Source organism: Caretta caretta, chromosome 7 (genome assembly GCF_965140235.1).
Source record: "Caretta caretta isolate rCarCar2 chromosome 7, rCarCar1.hap1, whole genome shotgun sequence".
NCBI lineage: Eukaryota > Metazoa > Chordata > Testudines > Cheloniidae > Caretta > Caretta caretta.
Window position 1 is genome coordinate 32642522 of NC_134212.1, and position 26252 is coordinate 32668773.

General features: G+C 46.0%; 1 protein-coding gene across 1 annotated transcript in view; it reads left to right on the forward strand.

The window, feature by feature from the left end:
* Window positions 1–26252, forward strand: part of EHD1 (EH domain containing 1) — a 35822-nt gene that overhangs the window by 1520 nt on the left and 8050 nt on the right. Inside the window, exons 2-3 of the mRNA XM_048856991.2 lie at window positions 3157–3254; window positions 24231–24643. Of these exons, the coding sequence (XP_048712948.1) occupies window positions 3157–3254; window positions 24231–24643 (511 nt within the window). The remainder of the gene's footprint in view (window positions 1–3156; window positions 3255–24230; window positions 24644–26252) is intronic.

Consider the following 26252-nt stretch of genomic DNA (forward strand, 5'->3'; position numbering starts at 1 on the left):
TACTTTTTAGTACCATCTTCAAGAGGTGAGACCCTGGTGTGGAGGCCCCAGGGTGGGTAGGGATGCAGGGGGGGAGCCTGCCAACAATACTTGACAGCCCCCAGACTTACGTCAATCTTCTTCGTGCAGATCCCTGTACCAACTCCTGTATAATACGTGTGCCCCTCCCCCCTGTCCAAAGCCAGAGTTCGGGCTTTATCTGTTGAAGTACATGGTCACTGGGGTGGTACCTTGGTAGGTGGGGATGGAGAGCTGTCATTGTACAGTTAATGCTGACCAGGACCCAACTCTTCTTGTCTCTTCTCCTTCTTTCTCCCTCCCCACTCCCCTCCAGGACCTAACTGAAACCACCCTGGGGACTCCACCCCCAGACTGCTTACTGGGCCCTGATAGGCAGTAAACATTTGCAAGTGGGGCCTGAGCCCAAAAGTTTGAGAACCGCTGCTCAAAGCATAGTTCTTGGATACCTCCTCTATAAATGCTGCAGCCAAATTCTGTTAAAACTCCCTCCCTGCCCCATAGGCAGTCTTCTGCCTCTGAATGGCCTCAGGCAGAAGGGGGTTTTTGTGCAGAACTGCATAGTGATGCCTTCCCATCAATGTCTCAGATTTCCATAGCCCTGTTGGTCACATCTGACTGGTGGTGGAGGGGGCTCTGACTGAAATTGACTAGGAACTGACCCTAAACAAACATGAAACTGACTGGGTGTTTTCCCAAGTTGAAATGGGAGAAAGAAATTAATATTAAAGCAAGTTAACTTAATCTTCCCAAACTCCATTCCTCAAAACCAAAGAGGACAGTAACTCTAAGAAGAGGACATAATTTATTTAAAAAGTCTTAACGTGACCACATCCCTTCATAATTCAGAACCCGATTCTCTGGTCCTGTAGGGGGGTTCAGGAGCTCCCTTAGAAACAGAGGTATTGCAGAGTACTCCTGCCAGAGTACACCCCTGCTAGTGGACATTTCTGAGCATGTGGCTGCTTCTGTAGTTGAAAGGGGAGAGTTTCACTTAAAGGTTAAAATACAAAATTGTGATACCTCATAAGGAAATGGTTAATTCAGGGATATCCAGCCACAGGTTCTCATAATCATCCAGAAATGGGCTTTCTGCCCTTGGTGACGGAAGATAATTTCATAGCTAACAATGAGGGCATGATGCAGGAGAGCATGAATGAAACACTTGAAAACCATAGCATGCAGCTTGAACTCATGATCAGGCCCCTCTCCATTCATGGCTGCTTCCTCTCTGCCCAGAAGGATGCCTTTTGGACAATTCTAGCTCAGGATCTACTAGCTGTTTGTGAGCTGGCTTGTTTATAAGCCAATTCTAGATGGCATTTAAGCCCCACTGTTAAATGGGTCTCTGGAATGTTGGCCTCTGATCTCCCTGTTGGAGGAAAGTGAGGACTGTTAATGCTTAACCCAAGTTGTCTCATCTTGATGGCCTAGTGTTTTTAAAAAATGTCTTGTGTACTGCAACTTTAATATACTGTATCCTTTTAATCTGTTAACTGTCTTAGCTAGTGGGTTCTTCAGATGGCATGTAACAAAGGTCTGTCTCTTGCATTCATCCTAAAGCTCCTTAAAGGAGCACTGCGAGGTCTCTAGGCTCAATAAAGGAGTAGCAGGTTTAGTCTCATGTCCTTGTTTTTCCTTCCCCCTACCCCAACTGTTGTGCTATAATCACCATGCTAAAGGTGTCTGTGTATGAGCAGCAAAGCATGCAGTTTCAAACTAAGATTTTTTTTTTTTGTGGCTGGAAAATAATGTAGAAATGTTCAGCTTTTAAAACTGCTCAGTCTCTTCTGAAACACTAGGGATTAAGGGTTACAATGAGTCTTGTGCAGGAGTTGAGAGATTTCCTGCCTCTTTATGAAATCCATGTCAGATCAGCATGATTGCCTTGCTGTTGTAGTTGATCACTCTTCCTTTCAGCATAGCTAGCTGAAATCTCCAACAGAAAGCGGCTGCAGGCTCCGCTGAGGAACTAAAATTGCTGTGGACTCAACTTCTGAAATAAGAACAAGCTAAAGATCTTGCCAGTTGGTTTGCCTAGTGGAAAAATAAATGAATTCCAGCAAATTCTCCCTCTTTAGATGACTCATTTTCAAGAGATCTGATCAAAAGTTAGGAAACAGTGAATGGAAGCATTACATTATGATCATAGACTTGTTGGATTAGTGGGAAGGTTAAGTGTGGAATTCTCAAGTCTGTCACTCTTTCCTGTTTTGGTATCAAGCTTGTCACTGTCAGCAGCTGGAAGGTATAAAGTGCACTAACTTGCACTTTATACTTGCAGTGTTGACTGACATTTCCAGTTAATACTCATGACAACTCGCATTGCTGCTTGCATCTAACATTCTGCATGTTTGTTACTATATCTTAGATTATTAGAAGTGACAATTTTTCTATCAGATTTACTTGTTGCTACTGTTTAGGTGGCTTGGACAATAAAAATCAAGTCCGTTTCGCTATTGGGCTGAAGAGCAAGGCTATTGTCTTCATTGGGGTTTAATAGAAATGTCTCTAAATAACAGTACTGCTCTAGTATGGCTCCCTTGTCCTTAGCCTTATATACTTGGTGGCTTCATGCATATAAGGCTGAAGAGCAGGTGTCACATTAGTGTAATTTAAAGAGAACTGACCAATTGGTAGCTTAAAATTGGTCACTATTGCTAGTAAATCTGCCAAAGCAACTACAGACTCCAGTTTTTCACATACTTAAAATGCAAGAGGTACACTTCCTAGAAGACAGTGAGTCACAGAGGTGAAGTGATTTATAGATACCAATTCTGCTGGTGCTGTACAAACATAATAAATGACAGCCCCTTCCCCAAAAAGCCTGCTGTCTAGCTTAGCACCTCTCCTCCCATATACCTGAGGCTGGATTTAAGCTCACCATACACTGTTAGGTAAAACTCTCCCTGTCTTATGGATAGGGGAATTAAGGCAGTCTCTGCTGGTGGGGAGGGAGACTTGCCCCTGGTCACATAGGGAGTCTAGCAAACTAGGCAATTGAATGCAGATATCCTGAGCCCCAGCCTAGACCACATGGCTGGTCTGTCTTGGTTTTTTTTTCTTGCTTCTGCTCTTTTACATACTATAGAAGGAAAGTGCATAGCCTGTCTAATTTGAGTATTTCTTCTGATGTAGGTTCATGTGTGCCCAGCTACCCAACCCTGTCCTGGATAGCATCAGTATCATTGACACACCTGGTATCCTCTCGGGAGAGAAGCAACGCATAAGCAGAGGTAATTGCTTCCTTTAAATGCATTCCAGTGCCTACATTACATAAGGATTTCCAGACTGGATCTGACAGACCAGTGGGATCATGGAGCCCCGAAGTGTGAAACTGGGTATACCACATAATATAAAAACAGACTAGCATGAGCCAGACTTGACTATCCCTCCATTTATTTTGGCCTCTTATAGAGCTCTGGTCTGAAGTACATGTGTGCAAAGCATTTGGTAGAACAGCAGCAGGTTACTACTCCAAGCAAAGGCAGTTGGATTTTTTTCAACTTAAAGGCTAAATAGCTTAACATTAAGTCATCCACTTAACCTTCCTGGTTCTCTGTGGACCAAGGTTTGAGATATTTGCCCCAGTGTCAACTCCTAGTATAGAAATGATTGGCATCATTGCAAATCCTATTGCACTGGTGGCTAAAACTCCAGAGCTAGTCTGGCTTTCTGGAGCTGTCTGGTGTCTTGGGAGCTGCAAATGTTCTCTGGTTTTTGGGTCTGGAAGAGAATAGTGTCAATAGAGGTGATCCCTCACTTGGAAGGTCTGTCCAAAGACTAGCTTGAAGTGGAGCTGAGGACTTAACTGTGAAGCTGACAAAGTGCATCTGATGTCCACTCCAGAGCCATTGTATTAGGACAAGTCCAGTCCATCTTGGGAGGCTAGCATGGCACCCCCTGGATGCATGCAGGATTGCTGGTTGGGTTGTCAATGCTTTAAGGCCATTTAGAGGTAGAGAAGCATGGTCTAGTGGCTAGGGCATTTGACTTGAAGTGAGAGAAGTGGTTCTATTCCTGGTTCTTATGTGACACCCAAGGCAAGTCATTTCCCCTCCCACCCTGTCCGTCCTGTTTAGAATAGAAGCTCTTCAGGATGGCAACTCCCTTGTTGTGTGTGAGGCTAGTAATTTTAATAAAAATGAAATAAGAATTGGCTGTTTGGAGTCAGTACTCCTGGGTTCTGTTTCTAGATTGAGGAATACAGTGTAATGGTTAGAGCTGGGGAGTTAGTACTCCTGGGTTCTAGTCCCCTCTCTGCCTTTGCCCTGGGGTAACTAGCTTCATTAATGTGCCTCTTTCTGTAGCGTAAAATGGGGATGACCCCCTCCCACCTCAGTTAGTTGTGAATCATGCTGCTGGGAATGCTAAGCACTTCAGATATCTCAATGAGTTACTTAGCTGAGCCACTTCTCGAAATGAGAGTGCATGGTCTGTTTCCGTTCCTCTCCACTGTATTGCAGGTAGGGACAATGGCTGACTGAGTTTGCATGTCCCTACTCATATCAGAAAAGCTTCACCTGTTCAACTAAATCTCATTTAAACTGGTGTAAGCCTCAGATGTGTTTTAGCCCTTAATCTTGTAATCCCTTACAAGCGGAACCAATTTAAAGCATGTGTTGAACAAGCTTCAGTTCAAATCCATAAGGTGGATGCACCAGTGTAACTTAGGGGCTTGTCTTCACTTTGGAGATCTTGGATGACCAGCTCCCAGGATAGCTAAGGCCATCTGACAGCAGCCATGCTGCAAGCCGTACTTGTGCTACTGTCTTCGCTGCTGTTGCATTCCCCAGGTCATTAGGATTTGTGATGGCACATCCCATAGTGCTTTGTAAAACAGTAGGCTGTGCTACTTTGTCTTAGTGAATTGTGAGAATTCATCTGTCCTGGGCACATAGAGGGAATTGTCGGAAGGCATTGGAGGACTAATAGCACTTGAGTGAGGTAGCCTGCCCTCACTGCAGGGTGGTCAGCAAACCAGCCCTCTGGATGGTAGGTCACTATTGTCCATGTCCTACAGATTTTGGTGGAAAACCTGAGGCATACAGTGGAAGTGATATGTGTAAGATAAGTGAGCAGCAGGGATGGGGACCAGAACCCTGGTGTCCTGATAATCCAATAACTCCCTGGTCTAAACCACTAGACCAGGGGTCGGCAACCTTTGAGAAGTGGCATGCCAAGCCTTCATTAATTTAAGGTTTCGCATGCCAGTAATAAATTTTACATTTACAGGGTCCTCCTGATGGAACCCCAGACTGGCAGCAGGCTGAGCAGTACCAGCAGCCAGGACCCCGGCTGGCAGGGGCTGGCAGGTGGAACCCCAGACTGGCAGCACACTGAGCCACTAAGCCTGCTGCCAGTCTGGGGTTCTGTCCACTGGTCCCTGCCAGCCAGGGTCCCGGTCGCCAGCCCCGCTCAGCCCACTGCCAGCCCAGAGTTCTGTCCATCCAGGCCAGCAGTGGGCTGAGCGGGGCCAGCGGCCAGGACTCTGGCTGGCAGCAAAGTGCCACTAAATATCAGCTCATGTGCTGCCTTTGGCACGTGGGCTGCAGGTTGCCAACCCCTGCACTAGACCTGGCTATAGAGAGGAGAACCGAGGAGTCCCCATTCTGTGCTCCAGTGAGTAGCCTCTTTCTTCGATCCTGACAAGTGTGTAACACTTCACAACTCTCACTTGACTGACTTCCATTCTAGTATTCTTCGGCTTACTGCTTTTACCACACTGGCAACAGTACAAATTCAATGGACCGTTATCCAGGTACTACTGCTCGATGTGTGCAGTGATGTTGCCTCTGAATGGCTTCCTGAACTTTAGCCTGCACCACCTGTTGGCTTTAGCATTCCAGAGATCTCATGGCACTAAGTGGCATCTGAGCCTAAAAGCTCGCTTCCCTGTAGAGTGAGCCCCCTATCAAGGGAGCAGTGTTCTGAGATCTTGCTTGAGTGGTTGAGTACCATTGGCTTGTACATTTGAGCCTCTTATTGTGACTGTAAGGGCCTGGGGAATGCTTATTTTACAGCATCCCTTGGCTGTAACATGACTGCCAGACTTTAGCCATGTAGATAAATAGTGACTCAATATTGAGGGGGAGAATTTAGCAGGCAGTAATTTCCTGTGGCTGAGTGCTCTGAGAGTAAAAATAGGATCTGTTCTTCATAAGTTCATTCATGGCCCTCTGAACCTGTTAGAAGTAGTGTAGTCCCACCCTTATCACCAGAATACATAGCTCTAGGACAGCACTCGGAGTACCTTCCAGTTGTGCATGAGTCGTCACAGGTGGCTTATTCTCTAACCTCACCCACAGGTGTGTGCATGTAGTGATGTTTCCAGGGACCATGTTGCTCTCAATATTGGATCAGGGAGATCAGAAGCACACTGCCCCTGGAACTCAAGGTGGCAGCATTTGGAATGGTCCCTAGTTCCGGGGGATTTTCATTGCGCTCTCTCTCAGCAAGGCTGTCTGAGAGTGGCTGTCTCCTGCATGGATGAGCTTAAGGTAGAAACCTGAAGCAGCATTGTCAACCCTCGTCCCCATTCCAGAGCTGTTGGCTCCTTTAAGTGCCTGGAGTGTCTTGGGAGAAACACCAATATCTTCATCTGAGAGCCCACTGTAAAGAGGTCAGGACAGGCTGACTTCTGATTGCCCTAGTTAGAAGTAGGCTTGGAAGAATTTTATTTTTAGCACTTTCCCCACAACTGAAAATTTAAATAGGAAATTATGGAGGTTAGGGGTCAGACAGTTTAATGACCTGTTGAGATTCAAAATCTTTAACAATTAAAACACAAACTGTCAACATAACATGTCAGCATATACAGTGTAAATGTCTCCAACTAAATTCCTTTGCCACCTGTTCTGACAGCAACTTTTGAGCACTGATTTCTTTGCATTCATAGCTCCTAGAAGTCACAGCTGAGATTGGGGCAGGGACCATCTGTGTGCACAGTGCCTGGTACAAGAGGACCACAAAGTGAGAAAAGGAGTATTTATCCCCATTTTATGGAGGGATGGGGAGGGGAACTGAGTCAGAGTAGTGACTTGCCTAGTGCTGCAGAGTTGGGACTAGCACTCAGAGCTTGTGAATCCCAGCCCTCTTCCTGAACCACAAGACCAGCCTTCCTTTCCTTCTAGAGCAGAGGTCCCCAAACTGTCATGGAAGAACATTCAGGGGTGCATGGCAGGGCCAGGCCAGCCTGCACGGAGGGAGGGCCCCCAAGCCCTGATCTATGCCTGGCCCTGCCCTGCCCACAGCCTTGGGCTGACTGCAGCCCAGCTGGAGCTCCACACCTGGCCCCAGTCATAGCCCTGGCCTCAGGCCCACCCCAGCTGTGGCTCCAGCCTTGTCCTCCTTACCCCTGTCCACTGCCCCACTCCTGGCCTCCCCCCAGGGGTGAGGAGGGGCCACAGACAGGGATAAGGGGGGGGACATGACCCTGAAAAGTTTGGGGATCACTGTTCTAGAGGCAAATGCTCTGTACTGACTTGGATCTTCTGTCTCCCAAGGAACAACATAAATATTTACCTCTAGCCCCTCTTGTTCACAACATCTGACTCTCAATCTCAGGCCTTTTATTGGTCTATTGACTGAGTGCTGGCTGTGATCCAGGTCTGACTCTAGCAAGTGCCTGACCTTGACCTAGTGTTTCAGTTTTTGTTGGTTTCTCAATGTTTCTGCTAAAGGATTTCACCCCTCTTCTGTACCCCACACCACTTCAAAGCACCCCACGGACTACTGCCCAGCAGAGGAACTGGGCTTGTCACTTCTGTGCTGAGGCTGGTCCCTGCACATTCCCTTCTGTGTCCATCTCTGGGCTCATTCAGATCTCTACAGAATCTTGTAACTTAGCTTAGCTCTTCCTGAGTATCAAAATCCTGGCATTTGATTACATTGCTCCAGAAGCTCCTGTTGTATTTGTGGCTTTTTGGTTATGGCAGAGGCCGGAAGGAAAATGTCTTGCTTATTAATCACATCAGCCTTTCCAAACCCTCCTCTGATATTTTTTCCAGTTACTAGTAATGCCTGCAGGAAACTGCTTTCAAAGATAAGGCTCTTGCTGCCCCAGTCAGAAAGAAACCAGGATGTAACACTAAACAAAGCACCATGAATTGTGGAACAATTTACCTTTCCCCCTTACAAACGACAGAATTTGTCTCTCATTCCTGTAGTGATACTTTGGGGCCACTTTAAAGGGATAGGCAGGTCACTTCAGTCCCCAGAACATCTTGTAGGAAAACAAGGTCAGATTCCTTTTTTAAATTTCTAAACTTTCATTGGGACATGCTCTGCGGTGTCTGGTCTTGTGCTAGTGCTTCAGGTATGGCTTGCATGGGGGAAGCCTGTGCTAATGATGCAGGTACATAGTTGTGATTCTTTCTCCTGCCTCCCCACGTTTTTATACAGAATAAGTGGCTCTTTGGCTTACTTTTAACCCCTTCCCAAGAGAGACACTGAGAAAAGGCTGCCTAATACAGAAAGTGTCCTTGTGGGGTTGATTATTCCAGTATAACTAGATCAGTTTAAATTTGCATCTTGGGTTATGCCAATAACTCTCCCAGGTAGTCAAAGCTTAAATTTAGAAGGTGAAATTGACTGTCTTATTGCCCATGCTCTTCAAAACACAAGGCAATTTGCATTAATACATGGCTGCACTCCCTTTGGCAAAGGCCAGTTATGGCACTTGACTGGGACTTGAAAGATGGGGTCAATTTCTGATTCCTACAACCAACTCCGTGAGACCCTGGGCAAGTCATTTCCCTGTGTAAAATGGGTATACTTCCTGCACAGGGAGCTTGCAAGTGTTGTCTTGCTTTTTTTGGCTAGTGCCTGGCACAGAGCCCTTGATCTGGGGGTTGCGGGCCCTAGATACTACTGTAATCTTAATGTTTGGGTTTAATTATAACAATGAAGGAAGGAGGTTTGTAGCTTAATCACCCCTATCCAGTGTCCTCTTTTCAGAGCTTCTTCTGGATGCTAGAACTCTGCTATATTCAGCTCAGTAAAACTCCCATTGGTATAGTATCGCTGATCTCCTTCAATGGGGAGTTATTCTGGGTCTTGGATAACATTATAACCAGCTCCAAGACTATCTGCCTGGGGGAAAAGGTGTGAAGACTCAGCCACTGCAGAGCAAATGAGGCTCCTCCCTCAAACTACTGCTAAGTTCACTACTTGATTATTGCAGAATATGTTGTCCTTAAATCTGCCAGCCTCAATGTTCTCCTGCTGTTAAGCTACATAACAAGCAACAATGGCTAAATCAACTTGTCAAAGGACAGTTTGGTTCTTAAATGAGACAGTCACCCTAAAATAGGCATGTCAGTGTTGTGCTATAAAGTCCTGTAGCTGTAAACAAACTGTGTTTTCACATGCACAGCCCTGCAGTTCACTGTGGGATTTAGGCTGAGCAGACCCAGTGGAGGGCTCTTGCAGAGTAAGATCTTGGAATGATTGCTGCTAACAGAGGCTGTGACTGGCTTGACTGCAAGGTGAGAGGCAGGGTGCAGTTTTCATTGATTTTGTTGGGTGTTCAGATGCTTTGGTACTTTAAGAACGAATCAAACCAGGATGTTTATGTGCAGGGTGGGTATTAAGTAAATTTGTGTAGATTCTAAGAAGGCCATATCTGATCTGAGCTGCATAAAGCAAGCCATAGATACTTACCCTTGAGCCCCATAGCTGATGGCTGGCATTTCATGCCTCCAAGCCTGGCTTCTAGTCTCATGCTGCAAGGTGACCTATTTATTGTCACCTGTTCCCTTCATAGAGACAGTTACACTTGGTGTAAATTCCTATATGTAAGGAGGGTGTGTGTGCAGTCAAAGCAATGATTGGGGGTATGAGGACTTCAGTAACCCCATCAAGGGCTTCTTGATCTCATGTCTGATCAGCTGGACCAGTGCTCTCAGGTGGTGCAAAGAATCCTGACTTAGCTGCCTGGCTTGTGTGTGCTCACATGCACCAGGGTCTGTCTGATCACCAGATTTGATTATCTGGGATCTTGGGGTGTTTTGGCCTTCTGCAGCAAGGGGTCTGGGTCACCTGCTGAGATCACCTAATACCCTGCTGTCACAGCGGCCTCAGGAATTGGTGGGCCCTTGGGCTATATACACGCTACAGCTTGTGGGTATGTCACTTGGAAATGTGAAAAGCCACCTCCCTGAACTAAAGTTACACAGACCTAAGCACTGGTGTAGGCGGTGTTACAACATAGCTATCACTGTTTGGGGGGGGGGGCAGCACATGCTGGAGTAATTAAGTTGTGGCAAGAGCTCTCTCCTATCTGCTTAGAGCATCTGCACTAGCAATGTTGTAGTGGGTTAGCTGGAAGCTCTGTAGTGTGGCCATAGTCTTGGTCTCAGGAGGCTTGTGTCCCAGATACACATGAGGACTGAAATGTTTTAGTTTAACTGAAGTCATAGGACTCAACATAAGGGTATTTGGGTGAAGTTTAATGGCCTGTGGTACACAAGCAGTCACACCATATGAGCTATTCTAATGGTTCCTTGTCTTAAAACAAGATGATCTGACCAAGGATGGCCCCAGAAACATTATTAATGTAATTTTCTCACTGATTAGAACTGTTCAGGGTGTGTTGCCCTGGAGGAATATTCATTGGAGGAGCCACCTGCTATATAGCAAATAGCCTTTATCCAGCCTAAATACTCTCCAGTGTTCAGATCTTAGCCAATTAGCATTCCTTCTGCAGGAGGAGTCTTGAATCTTAGCTGCATGAAAGGTGCCAGATTAGGTACTCTTGAGATTTCAGTCCTGTTCTCAGGTATTTCTGAAATGCCTGGTACAAAGGTTTAAGGACCTTTCTTCATAGGCAGGAGTGGTAACTTCATCTGTGCTCTATGCTGTCCTTGTGGTTAAAGTGCTGGATGGGAGCAAAAGATTTGGCTTCAATTTCCAGACTCCCTGTGATCTTGGAGCAAGCTGCTTTATCTCTGCCTCAGTTTTCCCACTTATAAAGCCAGAGAGAACAATCTTTACTTTCATGGGAAGGTGGACTAGGAAGGGATCAGGTTTCAAGGTGTGGAGGGGCAGACTTGTGGATTTGCTGTCATAATCAGTAATTCTGTTGGTGACTTGGACACATACCTTGTTCATGGGTTCAGACCCACTAACTCATCTCACCTCAGATACTAGTGACTTCCCATAATCTTGGCTAGGAATTAAACCCACATTCTAGAGTGACCCTGCATCCCTTCCACCCCATGCAGTCTGAAGCAAATGAGTGTTCTTGGATAGTCTGCCTGTAAAGAGCTTTGGGTAGTGCTGGACTGCTACACAGCAGGGCTAGCTTGATCTAATTCTACCTGATGCTGGTTAACAACATTTTCTTGTGAAGATGTGCCAAGTTTTCAGTGGCAGAACAGAGACTGGAAGTTGTAGAGAGCTGTAATTTACTCAACTCAGCAGGGGAATTTAGAATCAGGAGTCCTGGCTTCCCCAGTCTCTGACCATACTGCTAAGGCATAGAAGTGCATATCAGAGCATCTCTAAAGAATGCATGGGTAAGGTGGGTACCTGGTGTTTAGAACAGCTTTTAACACAGCTTGCTTAACTCTGTGATCTACATAATGTTCTGCACAGTATTGCCTTCCATTGTGGGCCTTGCTGAGTCACAGGAAATCTGGAGTCTGCTACATGCAAACTCCTATTCTGTGGTGTAAGAGCATTGCTCAAACCAAAAACAAATCCAGCCCACATAACTATGGGGTGGGAAGGCTGTCTTCTGCGGCTACAAAGAGGTGCTGTGGGGGATCCAAGTCCTGTGCATAGCTTAATGTTCCAGCATGATCCAACTTCAAATGGTTGAGTTGGTGTGATGACTAAGCATTGGACTGGGAGTCAGGTGTGAGTTCAGTTCCTATCTCTGCTGCTGACCTGCTGTGATCTGGAGCAAGTCCCTTCTCTCCCTCCCTCCCTCCACCCCTCCTTACTGTCTTGACTGTTTAGACTGTAAGCTTCTGTATAAGTTCTTGCCCCAAGCTCATCACTATGCTATCTGATCTTGGGCAATAAGACTAACATCTGTCACATGTTCTTTCAGCCTTTCCGGTCCTAGCCCCAAAGAGCTGACAAGATGAACAGATGGAGATTAGCACGGGAGTTCAAGGAAACATTGAGTTGGTATTGGTCAGCATGATAGGCAGTGGACTCAGCATGGCAGTGGCCTAACCATTGGCAAGTTTATTGTAGGCATCACAGTGAAGGGTTTTGAAGGATAATCTTCATTAAAGAAGGCAGAGATGCACCTTGCACTTGAAGTAGAAAGTGGTGAGATTTGGGATGGGCTTTTGTTCTTGGGAGAGTTCATTCTGCCATCTCAGACCAACCTCCAAAAAGCTGTCTCCTGAGCAAGTGAGCTGCTCACTTTATTGTGGAGAATTCCACTGAGCCAGAGGAACAGAAGTGGGTCTCCATCCAGGAATTTTAGACACCCTTGTCATAAGGCCATGGTGCACCTTAAGATAAGTACCGAGATCTTGACCTTGATTTCATATTCTGTGGCAACAGTTCTCAACCACAGGTCTGGGGACCCAGGGAGGGGCATAAGCTGGTTTCAGGGAGTCCACCAAAATAAACCAGAGAGCAGGGCCAGCATTAGACTCACTGGAATCCAGGGCAGAAAGCTGAATCCTGAGCCCCATTGACCAAGACTGAAGCCATAGTCCAAGCAATTTAGTTTTGCAAGGTCACATGGGGTACTGGGCAATTGCTCTGCTTGCTACTCCATAATGCTGGCCCTGGTTTTTAATCTACTGAAACAGTTGTGGTGAAGGTGAGCCATGGAATTTTTATAGCATGTTGGAGGGGCCTCCAAGAAAAAGGTTGAACACCCCTGTTCTATGGGATGTCAATGCAGAAGAGGTTTGATGCACTCATGGTAACCCAGATTGCTGAAGAGAGGTACTGTAATGTTCTGTGCCAGTTGAAGTTACTCAAGTGTCAAGACTTCATGCCCTTGTGTTGTAGTCTGTCCAGAAAAGATGTGAATAAGTGAGGGCAGCTCATCCACGAGGAGGGGGTGGAGTCTGAGCCAACCAGAAATGGTAGAAAGTATGCTGCTACATGGGTTTAGCCTCTGTGAAATCCTCCACAAATAGGCCCTGATCTGAATTGGGGCCTCAAGACCTTACAGGAATAAACTGTAGGATTCCTTGTAGGGAGAGTCATTCAGAGTCATTCACTTCAGGGGGGCAGCTTAGCAGCTGGTGTAGCTGCCTCAGTGCAGATCCTATTGCCCTGGTCTGCATGGCTTATCTTGGAAGTTGGCATTTTGTGGCTGTACTAGGATTTTAGACGGTGCCTAAAATTAGATTTTTAATAGGCTGGATTTGGCTGCCCTCTGCAACTCATGGCTTGATGCATAAACTGTATTCTTGTACCAGTGAATGCTGGGGCCTCTAATGCACCAGTACAGTACTTGGCAGCACCATTAATAAAGTAGGGAATGCTGGTTAAACAAATATGCACTGCTTTGTAAGGGGAAAAGCCAGTTGAACAGGGGCTTCCCAACAACTCCAAGGGAGAGCCTTTGTGTAGCCTGGCCCTGAAGTAAAGATCCCATCAGTGATTTTTGAATAGCTTTGGAAGGGGTGGTGGGGTGGTGCTGCACAGCTGTCAGTTCAAGATGCTACAGCCAGTTACTCTCTGCTTGGTTTTGCCTTTGGGAGCAAATCAAAGGGGTCTCTAGCCCAGTGGTCACCAACTGGTCAATCTGAGGGGATCTCCCAGTCAATTGCTGCACTACTGGAGATTGCATGGCTGCCACTAAGGCAGGCTCCCTCCCTACCCCAGCCCAAACTGCTCCTGGAAGCATCCAGTGCAGCCCTTGGGGTGGAGGGGGGCAGGGGTCTCCCTCTGTTCCTGCCTGAAAGCACCACCCCCACGCCTCCCATTGGCCAGGAGAACTGCAGGGGTGGTCCTTGCAGAGGGTAGTATGCAGAGCCACATGGTCACCAACCCCCCCTGCCCTCGTAGGGGTGTGTTGGCCCCTTCCTGGAGCAGCATGGGGCCAGGGTAGGCAGGGAGCCTGCCTTACAGCAGCTGCACTGCAATGCTTATGGGAGCCACCAGAGGTCAGGGCTCCCTGGTGGGAGGCTGCACCCCAACACTCTGTCCCAGTCCAAAACTCCCTCCTGCACCAAAACACCCTCCTAGAGCTTGCACACCTCACCCCCTCCTGTATCCCAACCCTGCCCCAGGCTCAGCCCAGAGCCCCCTCCCACACTCTGAACCCTTCAGCCCCAGGTCAGAGCCCACACCCGCTCCCAACCCAAATCCCCTACCCAGCTTGGTGAAAGTGAGTGAGGGTAGGGGAGAGCAAGCAACAGGGGTGGGTGGGGGGAATGGAGTGAGGGGGGCAGGGCCTCAGGGAAGGGGTGGGATAGATCCTGGGTTGCCCTTAAATTCAAAAAGTGATCTTGAGCATAAAAAGGTTGGAGACCACTGCTGTAGCATCTAAAGGACTGACTCACTTGCTGACAAGCACCTCTAGGATCTATTGTACAAACATAACTACATACCACGAATATCTTCCCCCTTGTAACATTCCACCATTCACCATTGAAACTAGCTTTGCCAATGTTATCTTCAAGGTCCTGGCCACAGATAAGGCAGTTACTTCAGCCTTTGATGCAAATGTTATGAAATGCAGCACATTTTTGGGGAGCACTGGATGTGAGGTATCAAGCAGAATCACCCAGTGACTTGAGATGAGCCTCCCAAGTGACTAATTGCTGGATGCAAAAAACCCCCCAAAAACCTACATTGTAACACTTTACTGTTGCCACTTGGCAATGTAGTTTAACTTATTACAATGCATAGTGCCTGCAGCTTGTTTACTAGTGTGATGTAGTCTTCCTGTCCTGTATAACAGTAGAGAAGAGAACCACTCTGGCTAGCCAGAAATGGGGACACTGAATGAGGAGCAGCAAATTTGAAAATGAAAGGTGAGAAACTCTTCTACAAATGTAGTTTCTTGTGGAACTTGCTGTCACATAAGGAGCCTAGCAGAGTTCCAAGGGTCACTTGTTACATTATCAGCTTGTCTTGTGGTAGTGCCCAGAAGCCCCAGACATGGACAGGACCCCATTGTGCCAGGTACTGTACACAAACAGCTCAAAGATCCCTTCCCCCAAAAATACAAGCAAAGGACAAGAGACAGTAGGTGGATGCTCAACTAGACCAGGTCTCAGTGGATCAAGGACTGTCCTGTCTATGGCACCCAATTCAAAAGAGCTTGCAGGCTATTAGGTGTGGAAAGTGGGGAGTAGGATAATGGACTTGATGGGTCCATAGGTCTGATCTTGCCTCTCAACTTGAGAAAAGGTCGGTGAGGTAACTTTTTTTTATTGGACCAACTTCTATTGCTTAAAGGCATCCTTTCAAACTTAGAGCTCTAATATTATGGGACCAACATGGCTACAACACTGCAAACTTACAGTTGAAGCAGTTCTGCAGAAACATGGGAAGTTTGTGGGATACTGATTCTGCTTGAATTTCTGTCCAGGGGAGGACAAGGACTTTCTATAAACCCTACTTGGCTAAAACTTGCCAGCAAAGGCACAGAATTTACTTGTTCCTTGTCACCATGATCTGACCCAGCCTTACCTATAGATTGCTTCACCTGTGAGTGGAGCAATGCAAAGACCAATCTGCTCCCCTTGAACAGTCCCATGCAGTGGCCATGACTTCTCTTAACCTCTAATTGTGCTCTACCCAGGGGCAACTGAGGCCATGGGAAAATTCCCAGTTTGACCAAACAGGCCACAACTTCCTCCTGGGGTTGTTAAAGGAGAACTTTCTTAAAACATTGCTTCTTAAAGAGCAGACCCATAACAGTGGTCAGACTTGCTGATTCACAAGCAGCTATGGGATTGGAATGTGTCTAACCTTCCTCATGTATTGTGGGAGTGCTGATCTCCAATTCTCTTCATTCCTTACTCTGCAGTTGAGTAATGTGGGTCTAGGCCAGGGGTGGGCAAACTTTTTGGCCTGAGGGCCACATCAGGGTGCAAAACTGTATGGAGGGCTGGGTAGGGAAGACTGTGCCTCCCCAAACAGCCTGGCCCCTGCCTGCCCCCTAAAAACTCCTGGGACCCCCTTGCCCCTTATCCAATGCCCCAGCCCCCTTACCATGCCACTCAGAGCAGCATGTCTGGCTGCTGCCCTGCCCTGCATGAGCAGGCAGCTCAGAGCTCTGCCTGTGCAGTGGCATGGCTGCAGGGGAGGGGGACAGCATGTGGGGGGCAGGAGCTAGCCTCCCAGGCCAGGAGCTCAGGGGCTGGGCAGGACAGTCCCACAGGCCAGATGTGGCCCACAGGCTGTAATTGGCCCACCTCCAGTCTAGGCAGATGGGTTGGCTCTCTCCCCACCTGAACAATGCACCCTATACTCACCAGAATATGGTTATACTGAGTGCTTTCCTCTGTGGGGAAATGTCAGGTCAAGATTGTGACAACACTGTGTATTATACCTGTCAGGTGTGGTTTAGCAGCCAGGGATAGCAAGGGAGCACACAACTGTCTTAAATTCAAAGACCAGCCTCTAAAGGGCAGCATTCTCTCTGCCTTGCTTTAAAGGCCTTACCCAGGTCCTGTGCAGGTTAAACCTCCAGATGTCCCATAAGCAGGGGAGGTGTACTCTCAGGCTTATGTTGCCAAAGGTCACAGTATAGTGAATTTGTGGCTGAGCTAGTGTTAAAACCCAAGTGTCCTGACTTGATTTCCCCAGTCCTTACCACTAGCCATGCTGCCATAACTTCAGCAACCCTTGGTTTTTTTCGATTAACCTGAATGTATATTTTGTGGTTACCCCAAACTTCTAAAACCAATTGGTCATACAAAACAGGATGGCTTGTAGCTGTCAAGAAATCCAGATTATTCACAATATAACTTCCAGTACATAAGTGATCGGTCCAAGCACTGGGAAAGTAGGCTGGGGCTTCAAGAAATCATGAGGTTTTTAAGACAGATCTGTTTGTCATCTGACTTGAGGCTTTAGTAGTCCTACTTTCAAACTCTCCCCTCTAACTATGAAGACTAAGACTATTTTTAAGGACTGTTGTATAATATGGTTCTGGGAGCCAAGCCTTTAAGAAATGACGTCTTGTGAGTTGGCAGTGCTAATATAATGCATATCTCTGCCTTTTGAGGTTCCTCCAGAGGAAGTGGCAGCTGTTGGTATATTGGCTTGTTTGTGCTTTAAGAGCAAATACTACAGAATTCCCCTTTGGCTTTGGCAGAACTACACAGCTGGTTGCTTCCCATTTTTTCTTTTCATTGTCAGTAAATTGATGAACTCATGTGGCCAGTCTGAGTAAATTCCTCAGCAGAGCAATGGACTTACATCTGGCTGTAGAAACAGGATTGGAGTGTAGGAGGGGGAGGCAGCTGTGATTCTCCCATGACGTTCAAGGGATTCCATTCCACCATGCAACTAAACTTGAGAAGCTCTGTCTTTGGATCTGGGTGAGGTAGCATAGTCCCAATTGCCTTGCTTTAGTCACTGGAGTTGACTCCTGGGTCCTATCCTAGCTCTGCCAGTGATCTTTGTGATCTGTGACAAGTGCCTTCCCTCTGTGCCTGTTTCCCCTCTACCCTCTTTACACTGCAAGCTCTAAGTCGGGGGTGTCAAGGCACAATGAGGTCTTGATCCCCACTGGTGCAGCCCTTTAGGCACTATTGGAGTACAAATGAACTCTGAAGTACATTGCTCCCTTCTTGATACCAGGTATATGGAGCCTTTGTATTTGAAGTGCTCTAGAAGGGCAAGAAGCATAAAGTGTAAATACTGTAGGATGCTTACCGATGCCACCTCTTCTGAAGTTTAGTCTGAGTTCTTGAGCTTAGGGCAGGCAATATAACCTAGTGGGCAGGCACACTGGATTAGGACTCCAACTTGGGTTCTGTTCCTAGCTCTGCACCTGGCCTACTGTGAGACCTGAAGAAGTTGTCGTCCTTCCACCCCATTTGTAAAAGGAGAATAATGCTCCTTTGTAAAGTGCTCTGAAGCCTGTGGATGAAGATGGTGGGCAGGGAAATTGGAACATAAGAATGGCCATGCAGGGTCAGACCAAAGGTCCATCCATCCCAGTATCCTGTCTACCAACAGTGGCCAATGCCATGTGCCACAGAGGGAGTGAACCTAACAGGTAATGATCCAGTGATCTCTCTCCTGCCATCCATTTCCACTCTTTGACAGAGGCTAGGGACACCATTCCTTGCCCATCCTGGCTAATAGCCATTAATGGACTTAATCTCCATGAATTTATCCAGTTCTTTCAAACAGTGTTATAGTTCTAGCCTTCACAACCTCCTCAGGCAAGGAGTTCCACAGGTTGACTGTGTGCACTGAATGAAGGAACTTCCTTTTATTTGTTTTAAACCTGCTACCCGTTAATTTAATTTGGTGGCCCCTAGTTCTTATATTATGGGAACAAGTAAATAACTTTTCCTTATCCACTTTCTCCATACCACTCATCATTTTATATATCTCTATCATAGCCCCCCTTAGTCTCCTCTTTTCCAAGATAAAAAGTTCTAGCCTCTTTAATCTATCCTCATATGGGACCCATTCCAATCCCTAATCATTTTAGTTGTCCTTTTCTGAACCTTTTCTTATGCCAGTATATCTTTTTGGAGATGAGGGGACCACATCTGTGTGCAGTATTCAAGATGTGGGCGTACCATGGCTTTGTATAAAGGCAATAAGATATTCTCTGACTTGTTCTCTACCTTTTTTTGATTCCTAACATCCAGTTTGCTTTTTGACTGCCGCTGCACACTGCATGGACATCTTCAGAGAAGTGTCCACAATGACTCAAAGATCTTTCTCCTGATTAGTTGTACCTAAATTGGCCCCCATCATATGGTATGTATAGTTGAGGTTATTTTGTCCAATGTGCATTTCTTTACATTTATCCACATTAAATTTCATTTGCCATTTTGTTGCCCAATCACTTAGCTACTCTGAAACCTGTCATTAGTTTTGTGAGATCTTTTGAAGTTCTCTACAGTCTGCTTTGGTCTTAACTATCTGAGTAGTTTAGTATCATCTGCAAACTTTGCCACCTCACTGTTTACCTCTTTCTCTAGATTATTTATGAATAAGTTGAATAGGATTGGTCCTAGGACTGACCCTTGGGGAACACCACTAGTTACCCCTCTCTATTCTGAAAATTTACATTTATTCCTACCCTTTGTTCTCTTTTAACCAGTTCTCAATCCATGAAGGGGTCTTCCCTCTTATCTCATGACAACTTAGTTTACATATGAGCCTTTGGTGAGGGACCTTGTCAAAGGCTTTCTGGAAATCTAAGTACACTATCTCCACTGGATCCCCTTTGTCCATATCTTTGACCCCCTCAAAGAACTCTAATAGATTAGTAGGACATGATCTCCCTTTACAGAAACCATGTTGACTTTTGCACAATAATTTATGGTCTGTGTCTGACAATTTTATTGACTATTGTTTCAGCTAATTTGCCCGGTACTAACATTAGATGTACTGGTCTGTAATTGCCAGGGTCACCTCTAGAGCCCTTCTTAAATATTGGCATTATATTAGCTATCTTCCAGTCATTGGGTACACTAACTGATCTAAAGAACAGTTAGTTAATAGTTCCACAATTTCAAATTTGAGTTTTCAGAACTCTTGGGTGAATGCTATCTGGTCCCAGTGACTTGTTACTGTTAAGTTTCTCAATTAATTCCAAAACCACTCATGACACTTCAATTCCTCAGATTTGTCACCTACAAAAGACTGCTCAGGTTTGGGAGTCTCCTTAACATCCTCAGCCGTGAAGACTGAAGCAAAGAATTCATTTAGTTTCTCTGCAATGACTTTATCGTTTTTAAGTGCTCCTTTTGTCTGTCGATTGTCCAGGGGCCCCACTGGTTGTTTAGCAGGCTTCCTGCTTCTGATGTACTTAAACATCTTGTTACCTTCTGAGTGTTTTGGCTAGCTGTTCTTCAAACTCCTTTTTGGCTTTTCTGATTACTTTTTTTACCCTTAATTTGGCAGTGTTTATGCTCCTTTCTAATTACCTCACTAGGATTTGACTTCCACTTCTTTAAAAGATGCCTTTTTATCTCTCTGCTTCTTTTACATGGCTGTTAAACCACGGTGGCTCTTTTTTAGTTCTTTTACTGATTTTTTTTTGTTTTTAATTTGGGGTATACATTTAAGTTGAGCCTCTATTATGGTGTCTTTGAAAAGTGTCCATGCAGCTTGCAGGGATTTCATTCTAGTCACTGTACCTTTTTAATTTGTTTAACTAACCACCTCATTTTTGCATAGTTCCCTTTTCTGAAATTAAATGCCACGGTGTTGGGCTGTTGAGGTGTTCTTCCCACCACAGGAATGTTAAATGTTATCACTATTTCCAAGCGGTCCTGTTATAGTTAGCTCTTGGACCAGAACCTGCGCTCCACTCAGGACTAGATCGAGAGTTGCCTCTCCCCTTATGGGTTCCTGTACCAGCTGCTCCAAGAAGCAGTTATTAAAGTATCGAGAAATTGTGTCTGCATTTCATCCTGAGGTGGCATGTACCCAGTCAATTTCAGGATAATTGAAATCCCCCACTATTATTGAGGTTTTTTTATTTCGATAGCCTCTCATCTCCCTTAGCATTTAATCATCACTATCCCTGTCCTGGTCACATGGTTGATAATGGATCCCTACTGTTATATTCTTAATAGAGCATGGAATTACTATCCATAGAGATTCTATGGAACATGTGAATTCATTTCAGATTTTTATTTCATTTGATTCTACATAGCGTCCAACATAGTTTACATAGCAGTAGGGCTGCTGCTTAGAATATGATTGAGGGACTCTTCTTAATCATGAATACTGTTGAGTCCTTCTGAAAGCCCCAGAAATTACCCATCTGTCTTTGCCACAATCACACTAGCTAAAGGACTTTATTCTCAGACTGAGATTTGAGACACTTTATAAAAAGTAAGCTAGCATTTAGCAAAACACTTATACAGCTGAATGCTGAGAATTCTCAGGATGGATTGTTAGTGTCTTCACTCTTGAAGTCAAGTTGAGACACTAAGTATCACTTCTCTATAGTGTCCTGGAGAGGAAGGATGGATGGTGTAGTGCTTAGGGAGCTATCTTAGGACGTGAGAGTTGAACTGAGGTCTCCCAGCTCAGACAAACTTCCCATGTGACCTTGGGCAAGTCCTTCAGTCTCTGCCACCATCTGTACAATAGGGATAATAGTACTGCCCTGTCTCAAGAGGTGAAAGGCTAAAGGCATTAGAGATTAAGGCCTTTAAATATGGGAAGGAGTGATTGCTGAAGTGACTCTTTATTGAATGGCTAAAGGTTAGCTCTCTATGTGTAGAGGATCTAACTTCCATTTTACACTTGCATTACAAGTAACCCTTAGATACTATATTCTATTGAAAGCCACAGCTATATATGTGAGACTGAGGGGTCCATGAAAGACTTAGACTGAAAACTGACTGAATAGAATTCAGCAACATATACACAATAGATTTCCAAAGGGGTCTGCCTCCATTTAAAATTTTGTAGGGGTCCACAATCTAAAGACTAAACCACTGGCACAGCACCTAGTTTGCAGAGTCCCTAACTCAGTGTAAATAGACAAGGAATTATTCACCCTGAGGGAGGGAGCTGAGGCACAGGAGAGGACTTGGCCAAAGTAACATGGAGTCTGTAGAAGAGTTTGGGAATCAAACCTGAGGGTCCCAGTCCAATGCCTTAACCCCAAACCAACAATTCCCTCATGTAGAGGGATTCTGCTGGCTGATCATGGAGTCTGCCTGGTATGCAATTACACCTTTTTAGTGAAAGGTTTTGGACGCAGGCATCCTGAAGTCTCTCCAAATGCACAGATAAAGGACATTGCAGGAGAAGAGTACAATTGCCAACTTTCATGTGGTAAATAAGCACCCTGACTTTCACAATAAGCCAAAAATCAAGCTAATCTCAAAGAAACCCCCAGCATGCAGTCTGGAACTGTGGTGGGACTGCTATGCATCCTGACTCTCTCCCCTCCTTGCTCCCCCTTGCCCAGAGCAATAAAAAAAGCAACAAGCTGCTAGCCAACAAGCAACTCAAGCCAATTAAGCCAAAACCAAACCCATTTCTACTTTTTTTTGGTGGGTTTGGCATGTCTGGAAGAGCTGAGATGTTGAAAGTCATAATGAATCCTTCCTGCAGTGCTGACAGTGACACCTGATTGTTTTGCAATCCAGTATGGTAACAACATAGCTGCCATGCAGCCAGGCTCAAGCTGTGACTTGGGCCTAGCTAGATAGTAAGCTCTTAGGAGGCTGTCACTGTACTGCATCTAGCATAGAGGTGCTGTGATCTTAGTTAGGGCCTAGGGGCCTTAAGTAGGTGGCACTCTCCCTGAGTTATAAGTAGATGTGGGTGAATTTTTTAAGTCACTCTTCAGTGAAAATGCAAATTCAATAACACGCTTCACAAATTCATGAGACTAGGCAGGTGAGGTAATACTTCTATAGAGAGAGAAGCTTTCATAGCAGTTTTGTTGCATTGTTGAAGAAAAAATCTGACTCAAACACTGATGTTAGAACAAAACACTTCAATGTCCTTTGGTTTGAACTGACTTTCTCAATTTCCTTGAAGCATATTAAAATTCAAAACTTAAATGGCCAGATTCAAAACATTTAGTTCAACCCAAAACAAGTTTCTCTTAAATTGCCAATGGACCAAAAAGTCCTTGTCCGGCTCTAGTTACCACCCTGAGGTGCAGGTAGTGAGCTCTGTGGCAGTAGGTGCAGTTTCCCAGATGACATGGGGAGCAAAGCTTAGCTTGCTCACAAATGGGAGACAATCCTCTTGTGAAGACAGTTGCAGGGTGTTGTCCTAGCAAGAGCCTAACTTCAGTAACTACATCAGCCTTTACAAAAAAAAATCCCTCCCTTTCAGTGTGTGGACTGTCTGCATAGTGTTGCTGGGTGCTGTTCAGTTGGCTTCACACCAGAGGTGGCAGCACTTTGAGCTAAGCAGTTCTTGTGTAACTTGCCTATCTGCTTGGGGCATCCTCTGTGTTCACATGGCACTGCACTGCTGGAAGCAAGCTTTCTCAGACTGGAGTGCATCTGCTACTGCAGTGTGCTGTATGGCTGCCTCACCTCCAGCCTTACTAGAAGTTAAAGTAGCCGGCCAAGCTCCTGCTACAGCAAGTCTGATTGCAGATTCACTCGCATGAGGTTTGCAGTTCAAGGAGGGTTTTTCAGTCTCTCTCAGGAATGTGGAGAATGCTCAGTCATTCCTATAGTAACCAGTATTTCTGCTGACACTAACTAGTGGCCAGAGCACAGGACTGGGACTTGGGAAACCTGTAATGTGTAGGAGCTCCAATCATGGACCAGACCCTGTCAACACAATTCCTGTTCCAAAGAGCTTTATTCCTAGGTTGGCCATTGGCCTGCTGGTTGGTCCTGGAACAAAACACTTTCCTCCCTTCCAGGTCAGATTTGCAGAAACAGCGGGCGGGGTGGGCCTTGCACAAGCAGATGTTGCCTTCTTCTGTAGCATGGGTAATCTGCTGGTATCACTAGGTGTCTCACTGCAGCAATTTTCTGCCATCACAGGGGCCTCTGGCATTGATAGCCCTTTGGTTTCTCTTGTTCTCTGACGGGGCTCACAACAGGTTAGTCTCCTGAGGGCTGAAATGCTTTGGTTTAACTCAATTGTTGGGTTTGGTATAGGGGTATCTGGTGAAACTGAATGGCCTGATAGGAGGCCAGACTAGATCTGATGGTCCGTTCTGGCCTTAAACATTCCCTTATCTTTAAACCAGGGATAATGAGATCTTTCTGAAGATCAGAGATCTAAGCTTGGACAAATAGTGTGGAGAGCTTAGCATTAACCCTAGGTGGTGGACACAATTCAGTCCCGATCTAAAGTGTGCAATCTAATAGATGACTCTAAGTTCTCTGGGGCAGTCAATTTGCATAGTACATAGCACAACTTCTGTTCCATGGCAGTGTTGGGGCTCCTAGGTGCTACCCCAACACAAATGAGTAAGACAAGATGGGAGAGGAAACTGAGGCATGGGGGCAATCATTTGTCAGGGTCAGTGATGGGGCTGGGAGTAGACCAGGGTCTCCAGAGTCCCAAGTTGATGCTCTCCTCTCTAGCAGCCTTCTTAGCTGCAGTCCTTGTATATAAACATCCCTCTCTCGCAGGCTACGACTTCGCAGCAGTACTGGAGTGGTTTGCAGAGCGTGTGGACCGTATTATTCTCCTCTTCGATGCTCACAAGCTTGACATCTCAGATGAGTTTTCGGAGGTGATCAAGGCCCTGAAGAACCACGAGGACAAGATCCGGGTGGTGCTGAACAAAGCCGACCAGATTGAGACTCAACAGCTGATGCGGGTCTACGGTGCCCTCATGTGGTCACTGGGGAAGATCATAAACACCCCAGAGGTGGTGCGGGTCTACATTGGCTCCTTCTGGTCCCAGCCACTCCTCATCCCTGAGAACAGGAAGCTCTTTGAAGCAGAAGAGCAGGATCTCTTCAAAGATATTCAGTCCCTGCCCAGGAATGCTGCACTCCGCAAGCTCAATGACCTCATCAAGAGAGCCAGGCTAGCCAAGGTACGGTGTCCCAAGCATTCCCTCTAGTGAGCCACAGACACTGTTATATGGCTGGCATTCGGTCTAGAGGAAGCCTTCTCTGAACTAGGGCGATACTTGACTAGTGTTAATGTAGCATTTCGGAGTTCCCCTGACCAAGTGCAGGGGTGTGCCTATTGTGCCAGGTGGCTGCAGGCACCTCTCCCCCAGATCGAGATCAGAGTCTCTAGCAAAGATGGGGGAGGGAGAGACATTGCCCTGCTCACTGCAGAGAGCCCCTAATGAGATAATGCCTGCTCCAGAGAGCTGTCTGAATATCCACATGGTGGGAAGAGACACCAAGGGGTAGGGGCTCCCTCAAGGTTGTTTAACAGCAGACCTGGGAATAGCAACCACCAGTACTGTGTCCAGCTCCCTGCTCTAACCCACTAGACCCCATGTTCCCATAGCACTGGAAGAAAACCTAGAGTCCTGACTCCCAATTCATGTTCCCACTGCTTTAGCTGTGTCAATACAAGCCCCTAATGTAGATACTATCTGCACCAGTGAAGCCTGTGTAGCATCTGGTATTTAGTGCAAGTCGCCAGTGCAAGAACAGCCATGGCTCCAATCCAAGGGTAGGTGAGGTATAGCTTGTACTGCCTGCTAACCTGCAGTGGTTTCTCACCACTCCAGTCAACTAATGGCACACTACTCCCAGAAGTATGGGTTTTGTGATAAAATAGAATAGGGATCTTGTGACAGAGCCAGGAATAGAACCCAGACTATTACTGACAACTGCATTTTACAGCAGGGGGAAATCCCTCAGATAATTTCCCTTGCTGGAGAGTTGAGGCTTTGTTACTGGGTCAGTTCGGGGAAAGAAGAAATTATGGAAATTTCTGAGCCATGCTGTGGAAATTCCACCTTAAACTCTTTACCTTGCAATGGATGATGATGCCTTAGAGATCTGCTAACATAAGCCTAGCTAGTAAAACAAAACCTGGGTGGAAAAGTGCAGCTCTTCATGGGAACACAGCTGTTTTTTTTTCTAGCTCTGTTTTCAGTTTCTCTTTGCACTGACTGGAAGGAGCTGTAAAAACCTTGTTTGCTTCAGAGAAATCACAGGGCTCAGCATTGACATGGGTCAGAAAGAGCTCCTGAAACCAGAACTGGCACTAGGCTTTTCAAAGATCCAAACTGCTGCTTGATTTCAGCACAATCTACTTCAGAAGGAACAAATATCTGTTTAGCTGACCAGGCTTTCTAAAATCAGTGCAATTTCAAACCCTAACTGATTAGTCTAATAGATCAAATTCTTGTTCTTTGTCTATGCAGCACCTAGCACAATGGCATTCTGGTCCATGACTGGTATTTAAAACCTCCTGTAATTCAATGTAAGTCAGCAGAGATATAGAAACATAAATGGAAGGGACCACCTGAGTCATGGAATCTAGTCCCTGCTATTGTGGGCAGCTGTAGTCACATCCTGGTTCCAAACTCGTTAGGTTGTCTGATCCCCACTATTTCTTCTGGGAGGCTGTTCCAGAATCTTTCCTTATTTCCAGCCTCAGTGGATTCCTGGTCAGTTTCTGTTCTTTGTTGTGCCAATATTGTCTTTGAGCTGGTATAGCTCTTCCCTCCCTGGGGT